The following is a 27,520-nucleotide window of genomic DNA, read 5'->3' as shown; positions in this document are numbered from 1 at the left end:
AGTAGGGTTACCATCATAACCTCTCCTAAAACTGTTCATACAGATTTTGAAATTGACATCTCTATGCCACACATTCTCAAATTCTTTAAATTAAAACGTCTGTACACTAACTAATAGAGTGAACAATTAAAGCAACCACAAAAGAGGATCTATTAATATGAACAAGTGCCTTGACTTCCATGCTCTCAGACTGAGAAATACAACACCATCTGGTTTTGTGTGCCTGTGCTGATGTTTAACCAATAGACCGCAGAAAATGAGGTTTACAAAATTAAAAAGATCTACGCACAAAAGATATTATCTATGACAGTCAGTTCCAGTAAAGAAACAAACAACATAAAACAGAAGCAAAAATCCTCAAATACTTAATTGTACCTCAGGGATAAAGCAGTCACTAATTCCAGCTGCATGTCTACTGCTTTGTGCAAAAATTTTCTGACATGACAAATTCTAAAATTACCACATGCCAAAACCAAGATTGTTATTGTATAGGTATGGTATTCTCCTTCAGCACTCCTCTTCCTCATTTCTTACTCTCTTTAGCATTATTTGTTACTGCCAAAAAGCATCTACTCCAATTTGCTCTTAAAAAATAGTGTGCTTAAATCTGCTATAAAATTACTTGCCAACCATTGACAACCATTTGCTAACCATAGTTCTTGCATTCATCTGAACATAACGAAGGTACAGCAAACACATGCAAAAAAAAAAGCTACTGCAGAACTGTTTGTTCTTTCTTTGAGGTTAAGGGATCAGCTTGAGGTAAAGTAGGGTGGAGGTTTCACAGAGGCCTTGGTCTCATCAAATCATCTATCCTTGACTACAAATTAGAAAATAGAGTAAAAATTGCTATCAGATTACACCAGGAGCATCTGCTCTCTAATGCTGCATAACTGGGATCTCATCAAAATAAGTTGCCAGCCTCTAAACTTGTTAATAGGGGAACAGCCGACTATGCCCTGTCTCAGATAGATAGAACTATTATTTTTTTAGGTCGACCAGATAGAACAAAATAATAGTGGAAAATTCATATGCTTTGCTCCAGCACTGTGGTAAACTGAACCACCATCTCAACCCAGCATGAGAGAATGCTTTAATTTTCAGTTCCTCTGGTAGGATACAGACCTATATCCGATTCAAAACCTTTCACATGTAAGGAAATTTTAAAAAATCAAGTCAGAAAAAAAGCAGCCTCAACCACATATGTAGTATCTAGAGAGAAAAGGAGCAAGAAAAAAAGCATCATATTTTTAAGAAAATGCACTTGTATAGAGTCACACTAAACAGCATTGAAACAGTGACCTGACTTCAATTACCTGACTTCAATTTTTGTTTCATTAGCAAACTTTGAATAATACCATGAGATAAAGATGGAAAATTTTAATTACTCTTTTTAAAAACAAAGAAGTACTTTGAAAGAATAGCTAATCTTCTTCCTAGTGAAGTTAAAAAGTAAATTCACATGGTGAATGAGTGCAGGCTCTGAAATCAGCAAATAATGAAGAACACCACATAGATCTCTCTAAAATGAGCAGATAAATTCCACTTAGGTCAAAGCTGAAATCATGCTAACCACCTTTGCTGCACTGGCTTATTTTCATAGTGTTCAAAAGTTAAAAAAAAAAAAGTGACAGAGTTGACTGCATGCAAAAAACAAAAATCAGATGTAATCAATATCATCAGGGCAGCCATCCTATTTTTGCTATGCTTATGTGGATGATAACCTTCTTCTTGGCTATGAATCTGTAGTTACTTGTGCAAACCACAAGTGTTTGGAAAGAAACACTTGGCTGGTAGAATAGTACATAAAATAATCTTATTTGTAATAGAGCTACAGTTCCTACATTAATATAATTTTTTTTTCCTTTTAAAGAATTTTATCATTAATTTACCCTTTAAATGTTAGCATAGTCTGTTTTCATGCACATGATCTGCACCTTAGACAATGCAATGTTCACTCAAAATGCTTGATTGACTTCACAGAATAAAGAATGTAAAATCTGGCTGCTAAATCCAGAAGGATCTGTGTGTGATGGGCATACATTGGTATCAAAGTACCAGATTTCCTGTAAATCTAGGAAAAAGATAACGCATTTAATATTTATTATAATTTTTGGTTTATTTTAACCAACATGACTTCAATAGATGGGAAAACATGTAAGCAACTAGAAGAAAATGTTTGATTATTTGAGAATACAATAAAAAACATTATTAATTTAATCAGGAAAGAAGAAAGAAACAAAGGGAAGAAGGAAGGCAGGACCCTTTCCTGCTTCTCCACCATACCATCTGCTTTCAAGTATTTAGGTGCTGGAAGTGAAAAAAGAAGTTTCCTTTGCAAGGCACAGACAGACTAGGGCAGTCTTTCTTGGGGTAGCACGGAAGAGAAAAAGGCAGGAACACACAATTAAGGAATAGGTAATATGCAAAAACAAGTTTTACTTAAAAGTGAACCAGTATAAAACTAAATAACCTTGATGTAGGTAAACGGTCTTTCAATTATTCTACCTTTTATCTAATGTTTGAAGATCATCTCTCGGCAAAGTTGATTCCAACCAATCTGACCTACTGGAATGGATTTCTCACTGGTAGGAGTCGTTACCATGAAAATGGGACACATCAACTGATTCCCATCTGCCCTGTCCTTTGTTTTCATGGTATCTAAAGCATGGTACATGCTACAAGAGAGGGTAATTAGACTACTTGAGAGCTGGTATCAGAGGAGTACCAAGAGAAAGAATTGTCTTCAGTGATCATTGATGCTTGCAGAGGGAAGCGTACATCATTTGGACTCTGTTCTCACTGAAGCTTTCAAAAAATGAATCATCAGATAACCTGCACAAAGTTAAAGGCAGTGAATTTAATAGGGTGGATCTCCTATTTTTAATCCCCCATATGTATAACTTGCACTGTCATGAGCTACCTTGGAGTCTAAAGGACCTTTTGGAAGAGCTTAGGGAGGAGTGGTCTATTTTTCTTAGGAAAACTTGGTAATTGCAGTTATTAAAACAGTAAAAATAAAATTAGGTATATAAAATTAAGTAATTTGAGCACTTCAGGAAATGCTAAGGTCTCTCCAAAATGGGGTGCAAAAATCAGAACCTTTTCTCTTGTGATTCTCTGCGTGATAATGACCAACAGAGGAGGGGAAGAGGAAAAGGATGCCTAAACTGAAGTAGTTGAATTGATTCATCATGCATCTGGAACAAAGCCAGTAATAATTATTATCCCTTTACTACTATGTGCTTTTCCTTTAATTATTATTTTATGTTCAATCCTCATGTCACATATATCTTAAACTATTCTTTACCTATCTGAATAAGGCAGCTACCAGCTTAGCCATTACCTCTGGAAGTACCAGATCCTTCTATGATCTGACAGTGAAATTAGCAAAATTTTCATCATGGCAGCTAAGATTAAAGGAAGGAAAGGAAATCTAGATTGTAGACTTTATCCACACCTTAAGGTGCCAAACAAGACTGGAGATGAAAAGCAAAACTTTGGAAAAATTACATTAAAAAACAACAAAAAAAGCAATTGGACATTACATAGGCTAGCCCAGTAAAAACAAAAAATAAAAGTAACACAATTTTTACTTTAAAGTACCCCAGTAAAACTGCACTTACTGGTTTTAAAATCACACTTTTTCCTAACAGCTTCACAGAAGAACAGAAGGCTATGTCTAAATCCTTTATAAGCACAGATACTCAAATTCACAGCTTAATTACTCTCAGACTCTCAAAAAAGGTCTTTGGATTTGGAATTTAGGTTCTCTTAGCAACTGTTCAGCACTGCTGAGAAGATTAATCTTTCTGGTTTTAAACAAGCAAAACATTAATAACAGTAGTAACATTACAGTAAGGAAAAGGGTCTAGAAGGCTGTAAAACATAGTTCCTTTGCATCCAGTGAGGAAGACCTCTTTTTCTGCATACCTCAAAAGGAAATCCTATGAAATATCCTGAGTTAGCAGGGACCTGCCAGGATCATCAAATCTAGCTCCTGGCCCTGCACAGGACTGTGACAGTCACATTCTCTGAACAGTGAGACACAGTTCCCTCTCTCAGGGTTTTCTCCTGAAGAAGCACAGAGAGAAGAAGAGAAAACAATTCTTATCTGTGCCTGCATTTGTGCCCATGTGGAATGTGGTATGGAAATTGTTTACCCAAGGTAATTACTTGATTGGATTCTGGTGATGGTTGTTTGGATCCACCAGTTGGATCCAACAGCTGTGTTGAAACTCTCAGGAGAGAGTCACAGGCTTTTTTGGTTAATTTGTTAGTGATATAGTTAGTTAGTGATAGTTCTTCTTAGGGTAATATAGTGTAACGTAGTTATAGTATAATATAGTATAATAAAGTAATTAATTAGCCTTCTGAAATCATTGGAGTTCAGAGCTCATTCTTCCCAGGTACTGGGGGTCCTTTTATGATAAAGGACAGTCCCAACAATTGCACCATGTGCCTGAGAGCATTGACACACATCAATCACAGAACCATGAATCGAATGAGGAAGAAAGTGAGGTTAAAATTTATACACTCCATATTAAGTCCTTCAGCCATGTCATGGAGGTCACAGACTGTGTTTGCCTTCTAGTGGAATCTTCTTGTCTTCATTTAGGTACAAACTGTAACTGCTCACATGAGCAGGTAATTCCAGACAAATGGCTGATACCAAGCTCTTCTTAAAACTTTCCATATACTAACAGGAAAAATTAAGAGATGAGGAGAATGGGCACTGCATAGGGGTACCAAGCCTGCCAATGCATGAACTTATACATTGAGAATAATATATTAAAAAAGCCACTATTTACCTTTATAAATCTATAAATATAAAGTAGTATTTTCTACTCAAGCAAATAATCTTGAAGTTTTTTTTATTGGCCTTATCTTAAAATTTAATTTGGTGTTTCATCTACTATTTCAGGATTGTGATACCATGTGCAAAGTTTACTTTTACCCTGATCAAATTTTTCTAATTTTAGACAAGGTAACAAAACAGAAAGTATATTTTTTCCTTATGACAAATAAAAATAGACAAAAATACTGATCCGATCTAACAAAATCTGGCAAGGAGTATGACATCAAGTTTCTGTTTCCCTAGCTGATAAATCACAATTGTTTTAAGTCCTTGGCACATGATTAAAACAACAGCTGTGTTAAAGGGAAAAACTCCCACAATGTATTACTTACAACCATCTCAATATGATCTCTCCAGAGACAAAAAGCATTTTCAGAGAGAGTTATAGGCATGTCATGGCCATCTTATTCCCATAGACTTTGAATGAGACTCTTGTATTTTTAGCTTCCCATTTTATTTGAGCCAAAATGGGAAGGGGAAGAAGTCTACTAAAGAAAACTCCCACAACTATTATAAAGAGCCTAAGAAGCTAAAAATATTGCAATTTACTCTTGTGCACTCAAAATACCACCAAATTTTATCAACAAAAAAAATTAATTAATGTAACTCTCCACTTTTATTCCAGGTATAACATCAGGTTTGGATCTTCAGTACTTGAATGGTTCCTGCTATCATGCATTTTTCAACTACTTGTATGGTGGTTTTTAAACTAAGTTTTCTACATTGAAGTCTGTAAAACTGAAACGTTAATACAGGCAACAGCTGGCATGCTAAATTATTATGCTACTTTTTGACACTATTATTTTGACCAAAAAAAAAGAATGTTTTACACCTGTGTACCACTTTCTCCTGCAAATCCTGGTTATATACTTCTTTAATTAACTGATGTCTATCTGTGATCTTTGTTTTGCTCCGTCCTACCCTAACATCATCCTTGCTCTATATTACGAAGAGTCACCCATTTTATAATCAGAATGGTCAACCAAGGTATCTTAGTCTCTTGTCTTGCATATCTCTAACCACATTTTAGAGTGGGAATAAAGCAAGTGAAACAGTTTAGCACTTTCCTCCAGGACAAAAATTGCATGCTCTCTTGTAATTTTTAAATGTAAAGTGCTTTTGTTTCTCATGTGAATATTTTGAATTGCTGAAAGGCTCAGTTTTGAGCTAGGAGTAATGCGAGTTTTCAGATTAAATATTCACTAAACACTTGCAACATGTAATAATGTTTAATTTTTTGTTGTTGTTGCTTGATATTGCACAATAGTCATATTCCAGAGGAAGTAAAACAACATTAAAGGTGATAATACAGGGTATATTAAGAACAGCTTCTAAAAGCCAGGAATTCTATCTAGGAAGTGGGAAGAGCTTTGGATTTGGCAGAAGAAAAACAAATGACCATTTATAAAATCAGATAAGAGTCAGTTCTCTACTCTCTGGTAATGTGTGTTGCCCAGCTTCGGAAATGTTTTCAGTTTTGCATAGATTGACACATCATATGTCAGCTAGGAATATATAGTTCAGATGATTTCAGAAAATCAGTCTCAGAGAAGAACTGTCAGAGTTCACTGTTACAACGGAAGCTGATACTGAATAAGGCTCCATAGTGTCTGTCCAGAATCCAGTTATATGCAATGTTTTCCTCACAAATCGGTAGTGATATGGAGTATTTCTTTTATTAATTGTTATTCATTTGTAGATGACATTTATATGTGTTAGAAGAACAGAGGAAAGGCCAGACTACTTTGCTAGCCAGACTGAAATAAATGGCAGGAGAGTACAGAATAAGAATTCCAAATTACCTTGGCAAACTGGAGGTAGCACATGGGAAAACAACAGCACAGAAGCACAAAACATAAAGGATTGGTATAAACCTCTGCATTAAAATAGGAGTAAACATATGCACAAAACAATGAGGAAAATAAATGGTTTCTTCTGCAGAAAAGCATGCCTGATTTTATTCTGCATCACATATTGATTATGAGTGAAGAGTATCATGTTTTTGTAAAGAAGGCAAACATTACAGTGTGGTGGATATAGACAAATACTATGTGATGGGTGGGCTTGTAAGGTAATCATATTGCTCTGTTCAGTACTTCTGAAACACCATATTGAAGGAAATAATGCTTCAATAAAAAAAGAAAACAATAGAAAGTGGAGAACCTCCAAAGCAGAGCAACTAGAAGATTAGATGCTAAGAAAACAAGATTTATGAGAAAATGTTGAATAAACTTTGTTTCTTCAGGTTAGGTACAGCAAAATTTTTTTCAACTGTAATAGCAAACTTCCACAATTTAAAGGTTGCTGCAGAAAGAGAACACTTTTTTTGTGGCATGATTCTCAGGAAAATAAGTGATGACCTGAACCTGCAGGCAGGAAGTTTCAAATTTCCCAGTAGCCTTCAACAATAAGGAGAATAAAAGATTGGATCAAGATGCAGGTTTTAAGAAGCAGATCAATAAATATACATAAGGAATTGGTAGAAGTTGATCCTCTCACAGGACAGAAAGATGAACTAGAGCTCACGGTCCACTGCAGTCATATGATTTACCTAGGCCTTGAAAAATACGGTAGTATCCTAGATACAAACATCTTAAGCCACTATCACATCCATGCTGAATGCAGCACTTAAAATTTGCTAGAAAAGTACCACATTCAAAATTGTCTTGCTAGGAAAAAAGACTGTTGCTTTTCAATAGCACTCAAATTTCTGAAACAAGATCACCATAAATTGCATAGCTGAAATTAAAAATGCATGTTAGCGAATGTAATCAGAGCCAAAAATTGCAATCAGAGCACGTGTTTACCTCAAGGAACACTGGAGAAAAACTACTAAATGCACAAAAATAAATCAAAAGAAGTTTCAGAAGAACCTGGCTGGCCACCAGAGGTTAGAGCAGTCTCAATGACAGCTAAACCCAGGCAGACTTTCTAAATCCACCTTTTCCAGCCTTCAAACACCCAACAGCCATCTCCAACTGGAACCATGAGGCCAGATGCCCATCTGCAGCTCCCTAGTTATTGACTGTGATTAACTCTGCTAGTCTCACTGAAGTTCCTGCTCTGTATTTTGGCTCACAGCTCATAGTACCAGTGTACAAGCAGTCTTATTAGGGAGTTTCTGCTTTCTTGGCTGCAGGATCTGAGCTGTTATAAAACAGATTACAAAAATACCATCAAAACAGAAGACAAGAATGGAAAATTAAAGGGAAGATCTCAGAAACCTCCCAAATTGACACTATTGCAATTGCTTCACTTCACCATTACCTAAACACTAACTTACTAGCATGTTTTACCAGTAAAATTCTCTCAAATATGAAAATATGTATACATTACCACCCCTCTCAACATTACATACTTTCAACAAAGTACAACTCTATCGCTGCCAAATAAAAACAATTGATAACACTCAAAGTCTACTGCCAAAACTCTCTCTCTGCCAAACTTGATGGTCAGAAGGTATAACTGCTAATTAAAATCCAGGTTCAAGGCACACAAGCGAAATACTTCCCAGCTTCAAGAATTCCTGCACTTCAGAAACCATTATATCTCTGATCAAGACATTAAAGGCAGGCCTCTGGAATTCCTCAGCTAATCATCCATTCTCAGAAGCCAAAGTGTTCTGGTCATGCCTCCCATAATGGAGTAATTTTTAACTGCTGTATGTGAAATATCCCAGATATGAGCAAAAGCTGTAAATAAAAGCAGAGAAGATACACCTGAAAAACATAAACATAAGAAGGGCACATGAAGGGGAAAAAGAACTGGTGATTTCTAAAATGCTTGAGCAATTCTGGGATAAGGATACCCTCTAATGTAAGGATTTACTTATGGTTTGTTCTGAATCCCTTGTGCTCCCTCTGGGGGTTTGCAGACACCCATATGTAGGCATTTGCTGGATGCTTGTCAGAGATGGTATGAGTAATTCCTTCCTGTCTCATAGGGCTTGGTGGCCATCCAAAAAACAAGGGAATTAAAAGGGGGAAAGAATGTGTGAGTCACAAGGGGATTTTTAATTTGTAAATGGCATTTGTAAGGCTCATGTTGAAATACATCATCCAATTCTGACATCCAAATTTTAGAGAGGCTGTTATGGGTGCACCTTTATAAGTAAAGGTGCAAAGATAATGGACTCAAAAGATAGAAAGATATACAGCAGGAGGCTGAAACATTTTAGTTCACTTAAGATATCAAGGTGATTTGATGACTTGATGACCTAATTTTTAAGAACATTCCACAGGAGAAAGATAGTAGTAGTTACTAAGACTGGTTCATGAAAGTGATGTAAAAGCCAAAGTAAGACACATAACTTCATGTAATACACATTAATTTGGTAAATTTTTAGCATATGGGAAAACAAATCATTAGATTAAGCAATCATTATGGCTCAAAAAAATGCTTGAGCCCATGGGCATCTTCTAAAATATTTACCTCTATCAAGTTACTGGGCTTTGGAGACAGCATATAAAGTTCATATTGAGAGAAGAGACTAATTTATCTAATGGCCCTTCTTGGCCCTAAAATTCATAAATATTTTAGAACAGAAGTACAGTGTGCTGTGGTGTGGCTCCTTGTTATGCTTCTGAAATCAAGTCCCTCAACCAAATACAATTCTGAAGGCTACATATGCTGGGGGAAGAGTAAAGCACTCTTCTATCACCAAGTAACATGGTATTCTTGGTGTCCTGTGACTTTTCTCTCCCATGAAAGCTTGTATATTAATAACCCTCTGCACTGAGGTTTCTCAAAACAAGATCCCAAATCACTTCTGGGACATAAACTAACAAAACAGACTGACATAGGCAGTTTCAGGACACAGTTCAGGTTTCCCACAAACCATCTGTTGTTTAAACAAAACCGAAAACTTGCACGTATTGAGACAATTTCTAATTCAGGTTACGTCTTAGCTTTAATTACTTGACAACAAAGAAAAACACCTTAGCATATAAAACTCAGAAAATATTACTAGGATAATTCCAGATCCCCTGGATAAAAATGAAGCTATCTATTGTCACTCAGGTAAGTTTCAATGCAGATGTGAGTTTTCATAACATTTCAGGATATACTTACACAGGTAAATATCGATATCTCAGATATCAATGAGAATAACAGAGGTAATTCATTACCACATACAGCTTATTCATGTCTGTCCTCACTTTTTCCTGTATTTCTATTAAGAAAAATCTAGAATGTTTGTATGCAGTCTAACAGGAACATCAAGGTTCATTACAGCAGTTCTCCTATGAAAACTCTGATGAGAAGTACAGAAATTATTATCTCTGCATCTATATATCTATTGAGAAATACAGGTTAGCAAAGAACAAAGTAGCACAGTTATCTTTGCTGAAACAACAAAAAACTTTGCTTAAAGCATTTTGGTTTATTTTTGTTCATACAAAGAAGTTCTGTGAACCTTGACAGTGTTTGATCATATGATTCACAGGATTTTTTTCCCATTTATTTTAGGAATGCAAATCATATATATGAAGTATATATAATAAATCAAAATGCAGAATAAATAATATGCATATACATAAATAAATGCAGTATATATAATAAATCAAAAATATATACAACACTATTTAGTCCACACATTCTTCTAGAAATATGCCTGCATGTAAGTAGTATTCATTTCTTGCTATCTGATAAGAGTATATTTAAAATTATTATCATCTGCAAGGTAAATGCATCTATTCTCAATCTAAAAATTACTTCCATTTTCATAAATGGCACACATGTCCAATGAGAATATGTAACTGTGGAAAAAGAGATCTCTTCCAAATGCAGTAGGAAATTCAAAGAGTACTGTAGTTCATCAAGACTAGGTAGCTATGACTATAAAAGTTCAGAAGACTTTTCTTACCCTCTGATTAAATGATCACAATTCTCTCATATGTACTGATATTCTTGAATTATTTTCTTTATATTTGTGGATGTAATTTTTTTTACCATAGTCACAAAAGAGGTGGATCAACTGGAGAAAGTACAGAGGAGCTTAACAAATGGGTTCAGAAGTCTAGAAAGCATGTTCTACTGAAAGAAATTGGTTTGTTTAGTCTAAAAAAGAGAAGAGTGAGAAAAAATATGATAACAGTCTTCAACTATGTAAAAGGTTGTTGTAATAAGCGTTCTTTGTGCCCACAGGGGATAGGGCAAGAAGCAAGGAGCTTAAATTAGAGCAAACATGACTTATAGATCATGAAAGACATTTCATGGGATCTTGGAAAAAGTTTATCTACTTCAAAATTACATTAAATAGATATATGTAGCAAGAAGCAAATTTGCTAACTAGTCTTTAGTGTATCACAAATACAAAACAGATCCAGTGTAGTGGACCACAGCATTTGTCCATGTGAATACCAGGGCAAAACCACCAAGTGCTGACAGCAGAAGCTCAATGAAATGGATTCATTTCTGCTTCCACAATGGCCAAACGCTGAAGACCTTTGCTGCACCATTACTTCAAAACTCTTACTTTTGCTTAAGGTTATTTCAATTTCCACATTGTTGTGATTTAGTTCAATTCAAGTACCAGGACATAATTTCAAAAGTCTAAGAATAATTCTGACTTGGTCAGAGGAACTGAGAAGGAAAAATAATAAATACACAATAAGGGAGCTGTTCTTCTGACATCACAAGTTAAAGTAAATTACTCTGATGTGAAGAAAAAAAAGCATTTCACCCTTTCTCCCTTCAGTGTTGCTTATTACTGACCTCTGGCTCTAACCACTCACTCTTTTAAAAATCATTTTGATGTGTCTGGACAAATAAAAATATGAGTAACTATTAACTAATCATTGTCATTCAAATAATTCCATCAATGTCTACCCCTCCATCATTCTCCCACTTTTTTTCTTCAAGGGGGGGAAGATTCTGAGCTGAATGCTGAAAGTCCTATTTAACTCACTCATTGCAAGTCATGCAACAAAACAGGCAATAATCACACCTTGTGATATGATGTAAAACTGTTCCACCCTATGTTTACTTCAGTAAAACAGGCAACAGAAATTTTTGTGCCTATGTATCACCTGGAGATTTAAAAAGCTATGGAAACCTAAAAGCACACATTTTACCAGTTTTCTGTTTAAAAGAAAGAAATCTGTTTTATTTTCTTCTCTAAAACTTAGATAATGAACAGTACCTGTATTTTCAGTAGAATTGCAATTACTTCTTGCTCATTTTAAGAGATGTTGAACAAAGCAAAATAAAAAAGCATCTGTTCCACAAAGTGATAGACATTTAAGGAAAGAACTATCTCTGTCACAGTAATTAACAGTGTTTTTGTTAGATGCCCTTTACTCCACTAGTCTTTTTGACCACAACAAGACTGTGAAATAAACCATTCTGTGTACAGTTCAAAGCCATGCTTTGTTGAGAGACACAAATAATATTTCATCATAGAAACATTCCTTTTCAATACTGGGTCTCAGAAGATATCTAGCATCTTTAAGGAATTGAGATTTGAACTGAACCATCTGGTTAATGGTGCACTAAATTAATAAATCAGTCAACAGGAATTGATCATCTGACATGTAATTCTCAAAAATGCCTTGGATAAGAGGAGAGATATGCATAGCCTGAAAGAATGATCATCTTGATCCAATATGGATTTTTAAATTAAATTTCTCACTACCACTATGGTCAGATATACCTAAAGCAAGGATGATATAGAAAAGCTTTGCTTTTCCTCATAATGTTGGACTAAATAACAACATACTTTATACCAGCTAGAAGCATTCACCAAGTACAGAGCTAAAACTATGTGGAAGAGCACAACAACTACTAATGAAAATCTAATAAATGTCATTGTCCTGGACTCAGGCTGGAATCTCAAGTACCTTCAGTTTCCTCAAGAGTAAAGAGTAAAGGTGACTCAACTTGAACAGTTTATTACCTTGAATACTCCTTTTGAAAAAGGCTTTGCAGCCCTCGCAAGACCAGACTCCGTAGTGGTAGCCTGAGGCGTAGTCGTTGCAGACGGCGCAGTACCGGGTTTCCTTGGTGGACTCCATGGACAGGCTCCCCTTCTCATTGGCACTGGACATCCTCTCCCGGATGCTGTGGCGCCTGTTATCGGAGCTCGGCCTGTCGACAGCAGAAAAAAGAAGGAAAAAAAAAAAGAAGCAGAGTTCTTTCAGGGAGGTCAAGCTTCATCCACTGCTTCAGGTTGTAAAAAAAAAAAAAAAGTCCTAATTGTTTGAAAACAACCAGAAGACAAATTTTTTTAAAAAAAATTATCTACTGCCCTTTCTCCTAGTTGGAATGTTGCGGAATTAGTAAGATACAGGGCAATTTCTTATAAATCCACCTGAATTTATTGAGTATTTTACCTTGAAAAAATAAAAAAGCTATTTGATAAATTAACCATTTTCAACAATAGAAAGAAATACCAAGAAAACAGCACTATTTTGTGTACCTGCTCTGATCCAAAGGTTTCAGCATAACTGTAATATCAGCAGCAAGGTTGGGAATCTAAGTCAAAAATCACTTATGATTGCACCTGAATTAGTTTAATTATTAACTTAAATTATTATATTATATACACCTAAATTATTAACCAAACTGTTTTCAAGTGTTATTGTCCAATTAGAGATGCAAGCTTTCCTTCAATTGTCAAGATCTAATACTGCATAAAAAAGTGCCTTTTCTCATTACAATACCACTTCCATAAAAATTAAAAAGCTGTTTTAACATGACAAAAAAAATTGCATTAAAAATTGTTGCTGAAGAACTTTTGTTCCAGTGACACAGACATTACCAGACATGTTCTAGACATGCAAGTGACCAGCAAGTGCAGGATGCTGTGCAGGTGAAAACCAAACAGTTATATCTGTTAATGCCAATGAATTCACATCCACTGAACCTGGTAAGAGGTTATTATGGGTAGCTGCTGTGGGTGTGGTACATAAAGTTGCCAAGGGAGCCACAAGTGAACTCTGGGCCTGCCCCTGGAAGGCAAATGGTTCTTTGCAAAACATGCTTTTCAGTAAGAGTCTGCGCTAAAAATTGCGCAGGAGACAAACATCATTGGGTGTGACAGCACCAGACAAGCTACAGCATGAAGCATCCTGCTGTTTATAGTAATTATCCACTTACATGCATGCTTTAATTGCTGATTAGTAAACAGGTGGCTTTTATCTCCCCATAGTCTCAACATTTTCTCAAATAAACATATCCTGGTTTTGAGCCTAGGAGACTCTTTCAGATTTCTTCCTACATACCTAATTTGCTTTATTCCCTGCTTGAGCACAGAAAAACTTGCTATGCTTTGATGAACCGAGACATCTGGCACCAACCACACCTTCCTGCTCTTTGCAAACCTATACTCCCCATCAGCTTTCTGATTTCTTCAGGCATTCTCTAATATCTCATCTAGCCTAAGTTCCCTGACATCTCATGCTACAGTACTTTTCAACTGCTCTCTACCAGCCAAAGGCACCTGGACACTCTCACATGTGCTCTCAGCCACCCCTCAAGACTTTTTGTATAACATTTCTGTCCCCAGATATGATATTAATTCAAAGCTTTTCAATGAAAATATACCTGTTATTAGAGGAACATGAGACTTTACCAAGTTAGCAGAAACTGCTGCTGGCATCATTCAGAAAACTGCATTTTTTAAGCCCAATGTTCTTTGCCAAGACTTATACATCAGCTAATTTTGAACATTTACATAAATAACCTTTTCCTTTTGCTTAGAACTTGTGCAGAATTGAAGAATTGTAAAGGGTGAAGGGTTGACATGACACATCTCTGGTTTTTTAGTGAGACAGGAAAATTGGAGAATGTCACAATTGACAACATTGATTCCATGAAACTAGGCAGGGGAAAAAAATCTTGAATATTTTAGATGTTAACATGTAAAAAATTAAAAGTTTCAAATGTACCAAAATTAATACAGTATCATTAATCAATCATTATCAGTACAGCACCTACAATATACATATAACTACCTTTTACCTTTTTCATCCCAATAAACCTAGCTAATATTTTTTATTCTTTTCAAGGTCATAAACCTTCCTTTGAATTTGCTTTATCCCAGTGCCCCATAATTGACTTCCTTTTTTTCTCTACTAACTACTGATCAAAGCTGTTTCTTATCTTCTCCACCCCATTCTCATCTGTCTGCAGCTTTATCACCTCTGTCAGTATAAGTTTAAAGAAACGATGTTGTGGCTTCTTTAAAATACATACTCTTAGGTGTACATAACTGCAAGAATCATTTAAGTATTTGAAGTAATCCAGCAAGCAATCTAATAACTGTCAATATAATTTTAACAGCCACAGACTAATCCATTAGGTGTACATGACTTGATAGGGGTTCATAATTATTGATCAATTTTTTTAAAACTGATACAAATATGCATGTTATAGAAGATAAGGTTCTCAGAATTATTTTCATATCAGTAAGAAGCACAAAAAAAATCAAAACTTTAAATTTACTTTAAAAAACAGCACTTTAAAAACAGCATGAGAAAAAAATAGAATTTTCAAAACAATTACATATTTTTGTAGGTGTGTAGCAGTTTTCCAACATTCTACACTTACTAAAGCAATCCTAGTTGCCCAGTTGGATACTAAATAAAACCATTTCATAAGTAAAACCAAAATGAAGAAATACCAAAAAGTATCAGACATCACCAATCTGCCAGTCCAGGTAAATTAAATTTTCATATTTTCAGAATACTCATCCTTTTTCAGATCAAGCCTAGGTTCACAAACACACTTTTATTGAAGTTATACTTAAGAAAGATAAAAACTTACTCAAAAATTATCTGAAACAAACGAACAAAAAAAAAGGCTTTTTCTAATGTAGAAGGAATTAAAAAATTCATTAAATCTGCGCAGTCCAATGAACATAAGCTGCACGAAAACACTGAGAAGGAAGATGCAGAAAAGATCTTTTGATGCTTGTGTGGGGTCTGTTCCACAGGTCCTGTCCATCCTTAGTTATAGGAGGTACTGTTCCACAGGGAGGCTGCAGGCAGAAGCAGTGAGGGAGCTGCTTCCCCGCGGGACTCCAGGGAGCACAGGGCAGCAGTGCTGCTGCTCACCCCTGCCTGCAGTGCCCATGCCTGGCCTCCATCACCTCCCTGCAGTGCCCATGCCTGGCCTCCATCACCTCTCTGCAGTGCCCACGCCTGGCCTCCATCACCTCTCTGCAGTGCCCACGCCTGGCCTCCATCACTCCCTGCAGTGCCCATGCCTGGCCTCCATCACTCCCTGCAGTGCCCACGCCTGGCCTCCATCACCTCTCTGCAGTGCCCACGCCTGGCCTCCATCACTCCCTGCAGTGCCCACGCCTGGCCTCCATCACTCCCTGCAGTGCCCACGCCTGGCCTCCATCACTCCCTGCGGTGCCCACGCCTGGCCTCCATCACTCCCTGCGGTGCCCACGCCTGGCCTCCATCACTCCCTGCGGTGCCCACGCCTGGCCTCCATCACCTCCCTGCAGTGCCCACACCTGGCCTCCATCACCTCCCTGCAGTGCCCACGCCTGCCAGACCTGACCCGGGCCTCCATCGCCTCCCTGCACACAAACTTGCAACATGGAGAGAGCACTATGAATCTGTTAACGCAGGTTTTCACAAAGCAAAAGGAATCTAAAGATGACCTTGCTGCTTCCCTCCCTCCGAATCGGTTCCACTTCAGCAGCACTTGAGCAAGGTTTTGCAAACTGGCCCTGCAGAGTCATCACATTCAGGCTTTGGTGAACCACACTGGGAAGCACACTAAAATACCCCTAGCCCCATATTCCCCAAAAAATAACATTTTTTCTATTTATACCGTGGAAATAGAAGCTGGTAATAAATTGTCAAGTAATTATTAGAGGAGGTGAAGAGGAAAAACTTTTTGTGAAAAGAGGATGCCAATGAAAGATATTTCTAAATCAAAATAACACATCAGATTTCATCCAGAAATCAGCTGCTAGTCAGTGTACATCACAGACCACAGATGCTGTGTCCTGACAAAAAAAAACATAACTGCCCACTCTTCATCAAGTTTTCAGTTAGGTTTCAAGGGCTGGTCTTCTGGGGAACATAGTACAACAACTTAACCCAGCTTAATGATTTTGGCAAGACCATCAATCCCAAAATAAAAGAGCAGAACCTTTTCTCTAATTCCCTTTGTAACCTATGCAAACAATTACAAAAAAAAAAAAAAAAAAAAAAAAATCTTGCCAACTATGTTTATCAAAAAAAACCCCACAAATCACAAAGAAAGAAATTCCCAGATAAAACCCTCTCTCCAAGGCCTGCACAAAACCAGAACAGACTAAAAATAAAAAAATAAAAAAAAAACCCAGAATTTACTGCACATTTCCAAATTTAATAATACAGCAGACATAAAACAGAAAGTGTTTGGAACCTACAGAGCAGAACAAACTTGTCTTCCACACTCCCTTTCATGTTTCACACTTCGATGAGTGTGCAAGAAAACATGACACCTCTGCTATATATATTCACTCATCATCTGCAGCTCTGAATCAGAAAGAGATTATTAACTTTTACCTTTAAAGAGATTATTAACTTTTTTAACTTTACATTGACTGCAAAGTGGAAAGGAAGTGTGAATGAGACAATTACAGTTTTATAATGTAAACTCAGGTTTTTTACATCAAGAGAATCTGACTAGCAAGCAGAATGAATTTAGGATAGTCCAAAGTACACAATCCATACAACAAGTGAGGTTAAGCCAAATATATTCAGAACCCCAGCTTTACCTGTAATAGTGAGGTTTTATAGTAGGAGGGCTTAAGGGGGAACTTATATAAATAGTTTAAAAGGACATCTTAAGAAATTCTAATTTTCTAGATTTATTTTCAAACACAAAACTTTAATCTGCTTACCAGAATGGATGAAATTTCCCAGGGTAAGGTGACTCAAACTTAAGTTTTTTTTAATTTCAAAAGCAGTCAAGGTCTGCTAGTCAAGGTCTAGTACAAATGCTTGTCCACACATTGGACTTATAATGACATCAAGTCTGCTATTCCATATGAAATTAATCTGGTTTTGTGATTTGAACTTCTGTATGGGGCTAAATACTTATGAAATACTATTTTAACAGATTTAATGCTTGAAAACACTTACAAGACATCTTAAGAAGTACTGCAATAGGATTGAGCAAGTATATAAATAAATAGAAAATTGCCAAATACATTAAGGACCTCAAAACTGTACTCTCAAAAAGTAACCCAAATGAATCTGAAAAAAAAATCATATGCTATCCAAATGAAAGTATTGGCTTACAAAAATATCTAAAAATGTCTAGGGCTGTAATTAAGCTAAGTATGACCTCACAACAGAGAGAATGCCTTACATGAAGTTGTATCTCAAATGGACAGAATCACAGGATATTTTAGGCCAGATGGAACTTTGGGACAAGACCACATGCCAAGCCAGAGTTGGCACAAAAGAGGCTACAGCCATGAAGGTGAGCTCCAGCAATGGGAGCAGAAATTGGCATCACTCCTTGGCTGATACTCCACTGGTGACAACGATCAGCAAGGGCTCACCCTGAGACCTCATTGTCAATGATTCCTGATCCATGGCTCTGAGCACATGCAACACACACTACTAAATTCTCTTCCACCCAAAACAGGATGGTTTTGTTTATGACACCATAGGAGAACTCTTGCATAGTTCCTGATCCATGCCGTGGGAGAGGGCCACTTAACCTGACCAAACCCTGCCTGGGAGTGTAAAACTATTCAGCAGTGAGAGCCATCATGCTGATCTTTACACCATGCCCTGGCCTTGTTTAGGTAACTAAAATATATGCAGGGCTTTCTTGCCCCACTATCCTCATTTTATTCCCTGATTATCAGCTTGACCTTCAAGTTCACCAACAGCTTCTGTATGGGATAAATGTAGCTGTGACAGTTTGGTACTCTTGGGTGAAAATATGCTGTAGGATGAGGAAGAGCTGTCTTTAATTTATGCCTCTAAATGGAACACATGGCTAGCTCCTTCTCCTCCCTTTCCCATAGTCCTGACAGCTACCTGTGCCTTCATAAGTCTTTTTGTCAAGGGAAATGCAAACTGTAAACCAGGACGACCACCAGAGCAGAGCTGCATAGCAGCTCCTTTGACACCTAGACAAGCCAGAAGCAGACCACCCTGAGAGAGAAATGCTCCTCTGGTAACTTACTCTCATTAATTTCATCGTTTTTTCTCATATCTTGTCTTCTCCTTTGGGGTAAGTGCATGGATACCTCAACAGGACTACTTGCATAGAAAGCCCCAAGTAGATGCAGTGAATGGATGAGGCGAAGAAATACTGACATAAAAGACTGAGGAGAGATAATATGAAGAACTACTTTAATAATAACAGAAGATATATATGAAGGCCAAATAAGAATAATGACAAGGAAACCAATTGAAAACTGACTGGCTTCATTGCAGGGAAAAGAGAAAGATATAACTGACAAAAGAGAAATGTAAGAAAAATAAATAAAAATAAAACTATATGAAAGTTGAATAATAAAATAATCTAAATGCTGACAGTATTTTACAGTGTGTCAGGAAATGTATTTAGTAGTCAGAAGACATTGAAATGGTTTCTTTAGAACTAAAATAAAATATAATTTTATTTGGCAGCTTATATTTAAAAATTTATGTAAAATATCTTGGTATTGACCAAGAAACAGTAGTGTTGAGGACAAGCTCTGGCAATATGAAAACAAAAGCTTATCGTCTTAGGTCATCAAAATTTCTTATTTGACATGAAATTAAACATTTCCTTTGGCATTAGTTTTATCATCTTCTTTCATTCTTAACTCTGGTTAATCTTAAAATAAGCATTGAAATGCTACATTTGGATATACCGAAAGTAAACACTCCATGTGTGCATCAAAATGTCCTCTAGAACTATCTAGTAAATTCAGTATAAATTTGCACATTCCTACAATCCCTTAAAGCTTCATTTTTGACAAATTTAATTTTATTCTCAGATCTGTCACCAATATTTACAGACTACATTAATGTCTAGAGAGATGTGTTTATGCACTGTCAATGAGTGGTCCACAACATCTCCAGCCACATTTCCGTGAGGTTCTACCAATGGGAGGGTACAGGACCCCAGATGACTTGCTCATGTGTCAAATACTTGAATTCAGATGTTTTCAATACTTCCCTCTCCCATACTCCCAGCCCTTGGATTAATTTTCCGCAGCTTATACATGTCAGCTAATAATTTTGCAGCAGATTCCCTTGACAACATAGAAGTTTGCCCAGCTTTCTGAAAAATGTGGAAGTTTTTCTTGTGAATAGCAGGGGAGTAAGGGATGGGTTATAAACAGGAAAGAGCTCTGTATATTTGTCAGCCTATGGGTCCGAAATTTAAATCCATACCAAAAAAATCTTTCAAATAAATACTGCGGAATTTATTCTCTTTCATTCTGATTCTCAGTGCTGTCGAAATCTAAACTACAGTTCACTTACAGGGTCATTTTCATTATTCTTAAGTAAAGAATGGTAGTGTAGCTGTACTTTATGGAATAGCCCAAAAATTAACTAGTTTTGAAGCAATAGAAAATTTCTGGGTTTCTTTTTCTTATGCAGAGAAGTTTAACAATTTCTTTCTGTACATAAGGTGAATGCAGAAACTCCCACACATATTCTTTATATGAGTATACCTTAAAAAAAGATCAAGATTTTAAACACAGCATGGTTGCACTGCATCTTACAAATGCTACTCAAATCTTCATTTATCTGTCCTGTGTAAATGTATGTTATCTTTAATTACGTGACCGTATTTTTCAAAGGGCAACAGCTCATCAGTGCACCAAATTAAAAAAAAAATTATTAAATGAGCAGCTACTCTGTCTGTGAGGGTTTTTTTCCATGACTGCTCAGTGTCTGGTGCCTTACTATCAGCACGTTGTCCGAATTCAGAATTAATTTCCTCCCAGTATTTCCATGCCTCTATAGCAATTTAGCAGCTGGCAGGTCCTAATGAATGTATTTTTCCAATACTCTTCTGAGTCAAAAGGATAAAAATGAGACAGAGAGATTAAGGTCAAAAGTATACACTGAGTTATAGGCAACCTGAGTTTTTAAGTACTCACCATTAAATAGGTTTTGAATGCTCAGAGTGCTACTTTACTTGTCTGCAATTGCAAGAACAAATGTTCAACACTTACGTGAATCAGACTGTAGGACTTCCATTTTGCACAAAGAAAATTACAATACAACACCAGAATGCTTGTGAAGAGTTTGATTTAAATGATTTCTGAACTTAACAGAAGCATTTGTGGTAGAATTAGACAGAAATTTAGTTCTTCAAGCCAGAAGATCAGCTGCTTCCACATAATAATTTTTGCCTCTTTCTTTTTTTTAGTTACCAGCCTTTGGGAAAAATGAGCAGAGAATTTACAATTACATATTTCACTATAAAAGAATGACACATTCCATAGATGATCCTTTTCATACATTGGAACAGCAGCCCACTTATAATTACCTTATAAACATGGAAAAATTATAATAATAATCGCAAAGGGACCAAATAAGATTAACACTGGTCACCTTATCTTTGGCTTAATAAAATTACAAGTTTGCAAATAATAGCTTTTTGGCATGAAGCTTCTCACCTAAAGAGGACATCTAGAAAAACAAAAATGTTACCTTTCTGCCTCACAGAGTCTCAGGCAGCAGAGCAGGGCCGTGTTGGGGGATCCCTCACTTGTGTTAATGCAGCCAGGGATGACAGATCACTCATTCAGCAGCAGAGGAAGGGTATCAGTGACACCCACTAATTGCTGTATGTAGTGACACTACAAGTCCTTTCTTCTACTCTGTTTTCAGAGAAGTAAAAGCTCTTAGACAAACAGAGGCTGCTGCCACAGCTGCCAGTGGGCACCTCTGCTCTGTCCTCCCTCAGATGTTCTTTGTCTACTGCTCTCACTTGGCCCATCCAGCACCACTGGTCCCATTCTGACACCCACCTTCACCTTTGGGCTTTCCCTTCCAGCACCATCTCCCTGTCTAGAAAGGACAGACTTCCTTCCTCTGGTGCCTGGCCTGACTCTGCCTGGCTACTTCCCTCATGCTCAGACTCCCGGCAGGCACTTCATCCAAAGCTCTCTTCTCTCTCTCACTATTCATTTTCCTCATGCCTTGGGCAGGATGGCTCCACTCTTCTGCCTCCCTCTGCACCCCAGCAGCCCAGTCTACCATGATTATTTAGCGTCTGTAATATTTATATAATCCTTTTTTTTTTCCTGCGACCTGACCCAGCAGTTGCACAAGCACATACTGAGATTTGTATTGCCATCTCATGACAACATATAACTCATTAATTGTAAAAGGACATCACTATATATTTTTACCAAGGCTGAATTTAAAATTTTTGCAATCCTGTGGTGAGCAGCTCTTTATAAGTGCTATCAACTATCAACAAGACAAACTGAAATTTTTCAATTCAGTACATCTAGAATTAAAAAATACATATTAAATAAAAATCACAAATATTTCTTTGTAATACCTATAAAGCTATGAAATGTCATTTATCTATAGAGCCTCACTTTAGGTGATTTGTAATTCTGTCTTTTCTCCTCTGGAGTGGAACTGCTTCTCTTAGAAGACAAGCCTTCAGAGTAACCACACCCCATAGCCTGAGGGTTTGTGTGCAATGACATTTTGCCCATGGGATAAAATGAAGGCCAGAAATACATCTTAGAAGAACCAATTGAGATATGCCATGCAAGCCATAACATGTGATAAATGCCATACTACTTTATGCCAGAATTTATCTTCTGAAATAAGATAAATCATTATTCTCCAATTAATATTTTGAAGACTACTTAAATCACCACAGAAATCTAGTTTCTGCAAACAAAAAGTTCAGACAAGAAAATTTATCTCCTTTAATTTTCAAGTCAAAAATATTTACAGTGGGATTTCCATTTTGTAGAAAGATTGATTTTTTTAATGATTTGACAGAAATATATTCAAACTCCAAACCTTTCTTTTCATGCAATGCACATTTACAAAGAAAAAAACATGTACATAATTAGCACAAATAATAAAAAACACATCCATAGGTACTATTCTGCCTTGTTAAGCAGGAGGAGAAACTGCTGAGATCTCTACCAGCAGCTAAATTGCCCTGCAGTCCTGATGTGACATAAGTAACATCAACCAGCCTACAGAAATTTTATAGTCTGCACTCATTATATAGTAGCATCCAGTAAAGCACAGATAGAGCATTATTTAAAAGACTATATCTAGACCTGCACCACAGGAACTTGTTTTAACTTGCCTTTACAATATTTCCAATTATTAAGCCTTTCTGTGAACTGTTTGCTGCTTCACTACCTCATGGCCAGCCCAAGTCGTCTGCTGGAAATAAAGCTAATTTTCCCTCAGCTATTTCCAGTTTGCCTGGAGAACAATTCAGATGCTTCTCTCTTGGCACACATTTTCCCTTCTCTTTCCTGCTATACCACCCACTCTGCCTCCATCCTTTGTTTCCTAATTCTCCTGCTCTTATAAAGACTTTGCTTGCCTAAATGAGCATAAAAATCTGAAAGATGCCTTGCCAGTCTGTCTTAAAACAGCATGTTGACCTGTTCACGTGTTTTTCTGTTCACAGAATAAAATCTGCCATTTCTGCAAAAGATTACTCTATTGACTTGCATTATACTTATGACCTTCTCTTTCATTTAGATTATTCCTTATTCTGATGTCCTTTTCTCTACTAATTCTACAATTATTGTACTTGTTCCTTACTTTTCTCCATCCCAAAGGGCAGATACTGCAGCAATCCACAGAATTTGAGAGATATTTAATGTTTCAGATTCTGTGGTAAGCAGCACTAGAAAAATATTCTTTCATACTTATATTTCAGGTGACCCATTTAGAGACCTCTGCTACCTATAACAACTGGCAGATAACTTTCATTTATTTAAAATTTAATGGTAGTGTCTGATCTGTGGAGTAAAATCTCTGCAAATTATTGGTTTTGTGCATCTTTTGAATCCCTGCTCATTGGATGATGCCTCTACTCTCTGAGGAACAACACCAGTCAGAAAAAATTTGGATCCAATTCCCTAAAATAATGACTGGTCAAATTGCTTAGGGTTTTTCTGCCCATTTCTACCTCCTGGCAAGTGCAGCTTTGCCTGGGCACAATCTGTCCCTGACACGATCCCTCAGTCCCAGACTCTGATGCGTGAAGAGTCATATAATCTGAGGAACCTCATTCCACTGTCTTAAAGCACGCCAAATTTGATGAAAAAGCTGCTGACAAAGCGTCCCTGGGCGCTGCACAAGATATGATTTTTTGGCAGCAATACCAAATTACTGTGTGGCTCTATGGCTCTGGAGACAGGAGCAACAGGGCCTGAGTGTGGCAATCAGCTGTGCCCACAAATGTGCCAAAGTGGAGTGCTCAGCAGCAAACACTCTGGAAGTGTGCACTTCGTATATCTCACTTGAGTGCAAACAATCTGAAGAATAAAATGTTTGAAAAGCTGAAAGCATTAATAAACCAAAAGGCCAGCTTCAGCTAACAGTCTCATGTGCATCCTGTACAGCTTCCACACTTTGAGAAATTCCCTGTTGTCTTTGTCCCTATTAAAGTTAATTCTATCCCTTAAATTGCCCCCTTGCATTTCTTATAAGAGTCTTAGAATTATGATGTGGCATTTTTGAATAGGCTGAAGTTTATCCTTTTATAACATATCCAGAAGAAGTATTTTCTCCAGCTTTCACTCTAGTAAACCTTTTCCAAAATTATCCAGACAACAGGCCACTATTTTTTTTTCTTTTTTAATGCTCAGATAAACTAGCACAATCCAACCACCTAAAAGGAAAATGTTAAGTGCACTCAATAGATTGGAAAAAGGTATTTCAGGAAGTGCTGTCAGATTCTTATACTTACCTCGAAACTATTTCAAAGGTAAGTGCCAGCAAAAACACAGGAATCAGTCATAAATCTTTCTTTACTGTGCCTTTATAGGACTTGTAAGTGCTCATGTGATCCTTTTATTCTTGGGCAAGCCCTCTTTCAAAATATTTAAGATGCACACAATGTTTAACCAATTATACAAAGGTTCATTAAATTCCTTGGAAAATCTTTCAATAAGCAACATTAAACAAAACATTTTTAAGAAAAATGCTTGAAATATTTAAATTTTCTAATTTACATCACGCTCAAAAAATTGTTAACTAGGAATTCTGATTACAAAATGCAACATTATAATTTAGATACCATTGTTTCAAAAATTACAACCAAAACAAATATAATATTTTAAATTATATTTTTTTAGAATGAAACCTTAAAATGTTAATTTAAGGGGCATACTGCATTTCAAAATGAACTTTTGAAACAAAACACTGGTACAGCCACACGTGGTCACAACAAAGAAATCTGAGGGCTCTAGGCCACAGGAATATAAACCTTAGTGAAATAAAAGACTACTTAAAGTAATGCTTTGAAGTTCATCAAAGTGCATGCAGACCTCTTGAACCAGCTAGAGAAGAGACAAAAACATTTTTCTAAACAGATTACCACCAGGCCATCTCCAAGAAACTATGTGCCAGCTGCTTGCAAGAATACAGGGAAAAAAAAAAAAAAAAAAAAAAAGTAGGCATGGGTGCCAAACCCAAAAACATGATAGGCAGCAGAGAAGGAAGGAGGCCCTTGGGAAAATCTGACAGCTGTCTTGTAAAAATGATTGAATATTTACCCCAGCAAATTAGGTTTTTCTGAAGCTTCTTTTTGTTTGTCTCAAAACAGTAATCCCTAGGAACAGAGCCTCTGCAGTCCCTTGGAGTAACAGTGCACACTTAAGGGGCCAGTGAAAGAAAAACAGTACCTGAATATACAGACCCATTTGTGCTTAAGCCAATTTCATCAAACCAAACTAATAAATACACATATTTAAGGAAACATTTTTGGGAAGATTATTTTGGGAGTTATTGATAAACCCCTGAAGGACAACACAGTCATCAGTCATAGACAGCATGACTTCATGGGAGGAAAGTTCTGCTTTTCAAACTTAATCTCTATTTATGACAAGGTAACACACCTAGCTGATCAAGGGAAGCCAGTCGATATTATAATAATTTCAGACTTTAGTAAAGCTTTAGATATTGTTTCTCACTGTGTCCTTCTGGACAAAATGTCCAGCTCATGGCTGGATAAACTCGTCGTGAGTCCTGGTCAGTGGCAAGTTGAACATGGGCCAGCAGTGCCCTGGCAGCCAGGAGGGCCAACCCTGTCCTGGGGGACATCAGGCACAGCACGGCCAGCCAGGCAAGGGAGGGATTGTCCCACTCTGCTCTGCTCTGCTCTGGGACAGGCTCACCTCCAGTGCTGGGGGCAGTTTTAGGTGCCACAAGATAAGAAGGATATAAAGCTATTAGCATCCAAATCAGAGTGACCAAGATGGTGAAGGGCCTTGAGGAGATGAGTATGAGAAAGGCTGAGGTCACTTGGTCCATTCAGCCTGGAGAAGAGGAGACTGAGGGGACACTTCACTGCAGTTACAACTTCCTTGTGAGGGGAAGAGAAGATAAAGACACTGATATCTTCTCTGTTGTGACCAGTGACAGGGCCCAAGGGAATGGCCTGAAGTTGTGTCAGGGGAGGTTTAGTTTAGATTTTAGGAAAATACTCTTGACCCAGAGGATAGCTGAGCACTGGAACAGGGTCCCCAGGGAAGCGGTGATAGCACTAAGCCTGACAGAGTTCAATAAGTGTTTGGACAATGCTCTCGGGCTCATGGTGTGACTCTTGGGGTTGTCCTGTGCAGGACCAGGAGTTCAATGATCCTTGTGGGCCCCTTCCAACCCAGGATACTCTATTATTCTATGATTCTGCTGGTACGTGTGCAAGGAATATGCCTGCCAGACATTTAAATGACTTGAAATTCATATGCTTTTAAGTGTAACAAGGGTAACTGATGTGAAAAAAGCCCATGGCCAATGAAAGGACAGGTGAAAAATATACATACACACTTCTCTTCCTCTGTTAATAAAAGTTACTAACAAATTAAGTCAAGTTTCAGCCTTGGACATCCTGGACCCCAGTAGAGGAAATGCAGACCTAACAGAAGCATGCTTTGGTTTGTCCTTTCAGTTGAAATAGAGGCAAGATGGATGCACCAAAATAAGATGCCTCACAAAGTCATGGTAGCTTGTGAGGAAACATTGATCCAGCTGAGATATTTGACTTATACTTGTCCTCTGGAAATTGCTGAATTCAACTTTGCAAGCCAAGTCATTCTATGAATAATAATGAACAGAAAACCATGAGATAAACATACTAGAGTTTGACACACAGCAGTGCAGTCTGCCAATACCACATACTCTGGTTCTTAGGTGTGTCCTAGCTTTTTAAGGCCAGACCCTGTTAAAACACAGTAACATAAAATATAATTATTGATTACATATGTCATAGAAGTTCTCCAGGAACTGAAAATTGCTTATGCTAGAAATATAATAGAATCTCAGAAAGTGGATTGGAAAGGACCTTAAAGATCATCTATTTCCAACCCTCCATCCATGGACAGGGATTCCTTCCACCAGCAGGGCTACTCAGAGCCCTTTCCAGCCTGGTCTTGAACACCTCCAGGTATGGGAAGTTCAGAACCATGTAAGAAATAATAAGAAACAGAATCTGAACAGATTGTTATAAAAAGACCACAGTTTGAGG

The 27,520-nt window shown here is 37.1% G+C and overlaps 1 protein-coding gene across 2 annotated transcripts in view; it reads right to left on the bottom strand.

Annotated features, from left to right (window-relative positions):
- ESR1 (estrogen receptor 1) overlaps window positions 1–27,520 on the bottom strand; it is a 182,188-nt gene that overhangs the window by 62,809 nt on the left and 91,859 nt on the right. For both annotated transcript variants that reach the window (XM_085576600.1, XM_021540602.3), the window contains exon 3: window positions 12,753–12,943. In XM_085576600.1, the coding sequence (XP_085432726.1) occupies window positions 12,753–12,943 (191 nt within the window). The remainder of the gene's footprint in view (window positions 1–12,752; window positions 12,944–27,520) is intronic.

This window comes from Lonchura striata, chromosome 3, assembly GCF_050655825.1.
Source record: "Lonchura striata isolate lonStrDom1 chromosome 3, ASM5065582v1, whole genome shotgun sequence".
NCBI classification, from domain to species: domain Eukaryota; kingdom Metazoa; phylum Chordata; class Aves; order Passeriformes; family Estrildidae; genus Lonchura; species Lonchura striata.
The sequence above is the reverse complement of the archived record's forward strand: the minus strand, read 5'-3'. Positions and strand labels throughout refer to the sequence as shown.